Source organism: Limulus polyphemus, unplaced genomic scaffold (genome assembly GCF_000517525.1).
Source record: "Limulus polyphemus unplaced genomic scaffold, Limulus_polyphemus-2.1.2 Scaffold945, whole genome shotgun sequence".
NCBI classification, from domain to species: Eukaryota; Metazoa; Arthropoda; class Merostomata; order Xiphosura; family Limulidae; genus Limulus; species Limulus polyphemus.
The window spans coordinates 339,239-346,774 of record NW_013666555.1 but is presented as its reverse complement, the minus strand read 5'-3'; the positions used below and the strand labels follow the sequence as shown (position 1 = coordinate 346,774).

General features: G+C 32.8%; 1 protein-coding gene across 1 annotated transcript in view; it reads left to right on the top strand.

The window, feature by feature from the left end:
- LOC106461371 (solute carrier family 15 member 1-like) overlaps nucleotides 1-7,536 on the top strand; it is a 56,853-nt gene that overhangs the window by 20,543 nt on the left and 28,774 nt on the right. The window contains 2 exon segments of the mRNA XM_022388318.1: nucleotides 2,365-2,452; nucleotides 5,985-6,126. Of these exon segments, the coding sequence (XP_022244026.1) occupies nucleotides 2,365-2,452; nucleotides 5,985-6,126 (230 nt within the window).

Genomic DNA, 7,536 nt, shown 5'->3' with positions numbered 1-7,536 from the left:
GCATAGAATGTGACAAAGGTGGCTAAACAGCCTATCTATAATGAACATAGAATGTGACAAAGGTGGCTAAACAGCCTATCTATAATGAGCATAGAATGTGACAAAGGTGACTAAACAGCCTGTCAATAATGAGCATAGAATGTGCAGTCCTCAACTGGCCATGATATGGTATTTGTTATTCAATATGAGTATATGAAAGAGCATCGTGCATTTCATTAAACCAACAACATTAAATCACATTCATAGTTTTGTATCAGTGACAGATTAAGGGTGACTTGGGCCCCGGGCGGCAGGAGAAGAAAAGGCCCCCCTTCCCATCATAAATATATTGATCTCTAGCAAACTGAGTCAACTTCATTGTCAAAATCATAATATTAAGTAGATATTAATATATATGTGAACATTTTAATTATATACACAGTATTGTAACACTGGGAACAATATAGACAAACCACAAACGTGTACAAACACACTTTATTCACTCATGAATGATCATGAAGACAACTTGATTAGAACCTCATGTACCTGTATAAAGTTAGAATTGTCTTTTTCTGGCTTTATTATAACTGAGCTCGTCAATGAATTTCGAAAAGTCTAGCTTTCGAAGTATGTCAAACTTTATGTTCATTATAGACAGACTGTTTAGTCACCTTTGTCACATTCTATGCTCATTATTGACAGGCTGTTTAGCCACCTTTGTCACATTCTATGTTCATTATAGACAGACAGTTTAGTCACCTTTGTCACATTCTATGCTCATTATTGACAGGCTGTTTAGTCACCTTTGTCACATTCTATGCTCATTATAGATAGGCTGTTTAGTCACATTCTATGCTCATTATAGACAGGCTGTTTAGCCACTTTTGCCACATTCTATGTTCATTATAGATAGACTGTTTAGTCACCTTTGTCACATTCTATGCTTATTATAGACAGGAATATTGAATAACAAATACTGTATCATGAGCAGCTGAGAACTGAATATTGGATAACAAATACCATATCATGAGCAGTTGAGAACTGAATATTGAATAACAAATACCGTATCATGACTAGCTGAGAACTGAATATTGGATAACAAATACCGTATCATGAACAGGTGAGAACTGCATATTCGATTACAATATAACTATATCTTGAGAACTGCATATTGAATAAAAAATACCATATCATGACCAACAGAAAACTTTGTTTTTAATAACAAATATCATAACTTGGCAATCTGAGAACTAGCACTTATCCTTCGAGCAAAAACAACGGTAATGTTTTTCAATGAAAGTTTAAGAAAGAAATACAGCTTGGCGTGGGTTTATTTATGTTCGCAGATATTTGTCATATTATCGGATATGCCATCTAAAATGAGCAAATGCCTTTTATTTTACAAAAAAAAAATATTATTTGACTTGACAGGTTGATACTTTAAAAATGTTTGTGATTTCTTATGATTGGTTGATACTTAGAAACTCTTTGTCATTTGGCATGATTGATCAATTTATGAAAATGTTTGCCATTTGAACCGCATAATAGATCAATAAGTTAAAAAACATTTCATTTAACACTGATACTTTAAAACGTTTGTCATTCGGCGTAATAGGGCGATTAAAATATTTTTCCTGTTGATCTAACATAGAACAGCAGCACCAAAAAGATCGTGGAGCTTTTCGTTTCATATAGATAAGTGATTAAAGCTGAACGAGATGATAGGCATTTCAGCCAAACCACCAAAGTTGATTTCTCTGAAATAAACACATTATAAGTTATTACGAAACATTGGCTGTTCAGTTATGTTTTTTTATAAGTCGAAAATATTTATTTTCAACTTATATATCCTTCCATTAGCTCAAGGTAACCTCGAGGGCTCATAACGCAAAAATTTGGGATTGCATACCCGTGATGAGCGCAGCGCAGATAGCCCATATTGCTGCTTTGCAAAAAAAGAAAATCGTCTATAATTATAAATATTTTGTTCTATGTCAGTTATTACTTTGTTATATAGGCCCGGCATGGCCAGGTGGCTAAGGTGCTCGACTCGCAGTCTGCGGGTTCGAATCCCCGTCACACCAAACATGCCCGCCCTTTCAGCCGTGGGGGCGTTATAATGTGACGGTCAATCCCACTATTCGTTGGTAAAAGAGTAGCCCAAGAGTTGATGGTGGGTGGTGATGACTAGCTGCTTTCCCTCTGGTCTTTCATTGATAAATTAGGGACGACTAGCGCAGATAGCCCTCGTGTAGCTTTGCGCGAAATTCCAAAAACAAACTTTGTTATATGTCAGTTTTTACTTTGTTCTATGTCAGTTTTTACTCGAGTGTAGCTCTTTTTCTCCTTGTTTTTTAACAAAAAGATTTGTTTTTTTCTGAACAGGGAACCCAGAAACTCAGTTATCCTAAATCTATATTCTTTATCATCGGAAATGAGTTCTGTGAAAGATTCTCTTACTATGGAATGAAAGGTAATGTGTATTATCAGTAAAGTACAGTTTTTAGTAGGACATATAACTGTAGCTTAGAAATGGATGACTTATGCGGTAAGATTGAAATTATCAAACAACTAGCACTTAGTTTCTAACAGATTTAATTATGTTTCATTTATAACACTTCACATAATTGGTTAACAAGTGCTCTTTGATGAAAATTTCACCCAAGTTTGTTTAAATTATGGCAGGTTTACAGCAGTGTTTATTACTTGGGTACAATCTGAGGCGTCACTTCGGTCTGCAGTAGTCACTGTGGGCCAACACCAGTAGTTTTTACTGAGGTGCAGTATGCGGTGGTCTCTTAAGGTTCGCAGCAGTTCCTGTTTCTGGGGCAGAGCCTGCAGAGGTCATTGCTGGTTTTCTGCACTTACTACTACTGAGATGTAGTCTTCATCATTCCCCAGGGGTTCGTAGCAGTTGGTGCTACTTAGTCGCTGACTGTAGCAGCCACTGCGCTACCTGGCCATGCTATTCAAATAATGACATTGAAAAGTAATATGAATTTCTATTTTCCGCATATGCCCACATTGTTATTATTAGCTGACAAGATAATTAGGTAAGAATATTAATGTAAGCCATTTTCTCTTCTATAACAGCTTAAAATATTTACCTTTGTATATCTCATAATAATAGTAATTATTCTATTTCAATCCAAATTTAATTGTACCGCGGTAGGATAGCGGTAAGTCTACGAATTTACAACTCTAAAATCCATAGTTTGATTCTCCGCGTTGGACAAAGCAGATAGTCCGATGTAGCTTTGCTTTGAAACAAATATACAAACCAAATTTAATTTCCATAGAAAAAAATCTCTGTGGATAGCACTTCATTTATTGAAAATCACAACCCAAAGGAAACTAAACCCAAACTATTCACTTAAAGGTTAACGTAGTTTTTCCTCGATTTTTTAGGACATAATGTAGGCACGTTCCAGGAAATATGACATTTTTAGAATAAAAACCCAATTAAATTATTTTGTACAAAAAGTTGTTTTTGATTGCGTTTGCCTTGATATCAATCAAATTAGGGAGGAAAATAATGTCAAGTAAGTTATTACTTAATTTTTAGTGCTAAATTACACTTGTTTCTAATAACACTTTCCATCCAATAAAGTTTATAATAAAGCTTTCTTTATTAGACGTTTTAGTGGGTGGAAAGCTTTTTTAAAATTTTTAATGTGTACAAAGCTTTATTAGAAACTTTACTGGGAGAAAAGCTTTATTAGACGTTTTAGTGGGTGGAAAGCTTTTTTAAAATTTTTAATGTGTACAAAGCTTTATTAGAAACTTTACTGGGAGAAAAGCTTTATTAGAAACTTTACTGGGAGTTTCTCCCAGTAAAGTTTATAATAAACCTTTCCACTTACTTAAACTTCTAATAAAGTTTTGTACCCAGTAAAGTTTCTAGTAAAGATTTTCACCCTGTTTAGTTTCTAATGAAGCTTTTCATCTGGGAACTTTTCAAATAAAGCCTTCCACCCAGAAAAGTTGCTAGAAAAGCTTTCCAACCAATATGAAGAACAATAAAGCTATATAAGTATACATAAAACATAATAATTTCGTATTCTTGACTATTATACCCCAAACCAGATTTGCTTTGCTTATTAACACGTGTAACAATGCAAAAAAAAATATTTTTTTCAGATTCTTCTTCATCTTCAACTAGTTATAAACCTTACGAAAACAGTGACTAAGAAAAAAAAATAGGGAATTAATTTTAGATAAATGTTTCTAAATTAATACTTTTTACTATCCAGTTATGGTAAAAACGGTGCCAGCCATAAAAAAAGGACAAAATATTGTGTCTTCCAGTCCGTCAGTATTGTAATAATTGCTAAGACGATTAATGTTTTAATTCAGAAACTTATAAATTTGACTTTTCAATAAATATAGCTTGGAAAACATGTTTTATCTCAATCAATAAACAAATCCCTTTCAAAATAGTCTTATTTTGAATATGTTTCTAGTTTAGTCTTTTTGAGTGACCTCAATGAAGTTCTATGTATTCAGACTATTCTTACGTCGTATCATCATATATATTCTTTAAACTAAAGCTGAAGGAATATAGAACATGGTCATATAGTTTAGCAGCTCATTTTAAGTGTAATATTAGCAATTATTGCAATATGAATAAAACTTCTTCCTTATTGGAGTCCATTAGTAACATGGCTTGTACACATACACGTGCATTATTGTACATATTAACAAACAGAAAACATAGATGTGTAAAAGTCTTACGTATTTACTAAGTATGGAAATTGATTGAGTTTTTATTTATAATCTTGAGAGTTCGTTCAAAGCTTATGTGTAATGATCTTTAATCAAGGTTTTATTTCACTTGATGATCAACTATTCGCTAAGAAGTTACACTAGTAGTAAGCAGAATGTTATTGTAATCAACTAGGATCTGTCCCGCATTAAAACTACTGATACAATGGACAGGAGTACTATGATATACTGGAGAATGTATTAAAGTGCTAAACAAGTTTCAATACGTTAAATTATCTCCTATAAAAACTTAGAAATTGTAAACAGAACTAAACTACCATCGAGATAAACTATTCCAAGTGGATGGATTTTTTATGACGTGTGATAGCATTTATAATCTAACGCCGATCGTTTATAAATCAGTCATCGTAATCTCACGACTCTTAAAAAGTACAATGTTTTTAGTGGTAAGTGTGCAGAAAGCACATGAGATATTTTTCAAAACCAATAGATTCGAAGAAATATTCTAGTGGTTATGGAAACAACAGTGACCTGATATCAGGCACTGCAACTGATAATCAGAAAGACAATCTAACAACGTGGAAATTGCAGTTGTCAAGATAAAAACCAAACGGGAGAGCAAAAGTTTCATCGTTCTGAATGTCACAAACTGTTAAAAAAATATCATACAAAACTTACTAAATGGCTGCTTCTGATTAATTGGATTAGATGATTAATGTATATACCCATTTCAGTTAGCAACGAACGTTTCTTTCCAATAGCCTTTTTTAATTTCGATTTGTAACGCTCGATACAGCACACTGTTTGTGCAAGATGGGTTAGAAGAGATCAAAAAATAAATCATGCAAGCTATTCCATCCTAATATCCCGTCAGTAATACTAGTTTTGGCCAAATGTTTTAATATTTATGCCATATAGTATATAGATTTTGAATTTACGAAAAGAGTGGATAATATATCAGAAAACTAATGAACCATTTAACCTATGGTGTGGTTTATTAGATCTGGAGAATAATTTCTACGGAATCGGCAAATCAATCTAATTAGAGCTTTCCTTTACAAATCTAATAAAACTTATAACGTTCATACCAACTGGGATATAACTCATATAGGTGAGCTTTCGGTAGTAGCGAATATGATATCTTTTATAATAACACTTTTCCAGAATATATTCAAATTCGTTATACTGTGCACCAAAATTTTTGGTTGTATGGTGGGGTGTGAAAATGAACAAATGACGCATGATTTTGTGATATTTTAATATACTCGTGCTTTTTGTAGCTGTGCTAACCCTCTACCTGACGTTGGTTCTTCTATACGATGACGACACGGCCACCATGATTTACCACATCTTCTCTATGGGTTGTTATTTTACACCCATCTTCGGAGCCATGTTGGCCGATTCTCTTTTAGGAAAGTTCAGGTTTGTATTAAACATTACTTAGAAAAGTTCAGGTTTGTATTAAACATTACTAAGGAAGGTTCAGATTGTATTAAATGTTATCGAGGAAAGTCCAGGTTTTTATTAAAGAATTACTGAAATGATTTAAAGTTTGTATCAAAGAATTACTTCGGGAAGTAGAGGTTTGTACTTAACATTATTTAGAAAATTTCAGGTTTCTTTATATAATTACTTAGAAAATCCCAGGTGTTTTTTTTTTTTTTTAATTACTGAAGAACGTCCAGGTTTCTATTATATAATTACTTAAAAATCCCAGGTGTTTTTTCTTAAACTACTGAAGAACGTCCAGGTTTGTATTAAGAAATTACTTAGGAAAGTTCAAGTTTGTGTTGAATAATTATATTAAGGAAAGTTTAAGTTTGTAATAAAGAACTACGGAGGAAAGTTCAGATTTTTATTATAGAATTGTTTAGGAAAGCCCAGATTTGTATTAAAAAATTCGCAAGGAAAGTATTTCAAAGGAAAAACATATTAGAAATAACTAGAAGCGAGAATACAATAAATGCCGCGGAGGTCGCAATAGCGTGGTAGTAAATGAAAGTGACTTGTTCAAACCCTAAGTTGTTGCTATTTATAATACTGGTACGGACAACAATTTTAATAAAAATAAAACGGAAATATAGCTACATGTAGCATTGCGGAAAACAGCGTTTACACAAACTCTGGTAGATCAGTAGTTAGTGGTAAGGGGTCTTTCAAAATTTACATAATTAAATTTTTCTCCCTTTTTGACCCCCCACCTTCATGTAACACAGGTCTTATCACCACTAATTTATTACGCTACACTGACAAACCTGCCTCTCCTTAATCCAGATCCTCTAAGTGCAAATATATTTAAGCATATTAAACAATAATTAAAAAACATATTTAATAAATTGCCCTCTAGTGGTTCAACGTCAAGTCTGATGGCTCACGTCACTAAAAACCGGGTTTCTATACAGATAGCCTATTGTGTAGCTTTGTGCTTAATACTAAACAAACAAACAAAACAACTATTTTAATATATCATATAAATTATGCAGAAAGTAATGATATAGTGAACTTTGGTGAATATAATAAATTTTTAAGCATTCATATGGTCTATCACTACTGGTTTATTCAGTTGCAACGATTTTTTTATGGCAACAACAGCGTAAAAGTTGTTTTATTTAAAGAAAAGCCAACTAAACTATTTAGTAACTATATATATATATATATATCGGTAAGACACATGCACAGAAAGTTAAAGTGAGGAGTTTCTATAACATTCTAAGAAGTAAACGGTTTCCTATAGACAGTACTAGTATTTCAAATTCGATGACGAGGAACTCACTTTGAGACTAATAATGGCTGGAGACGGCTTGAATGGGTAATGAAGTAAACTAATATATA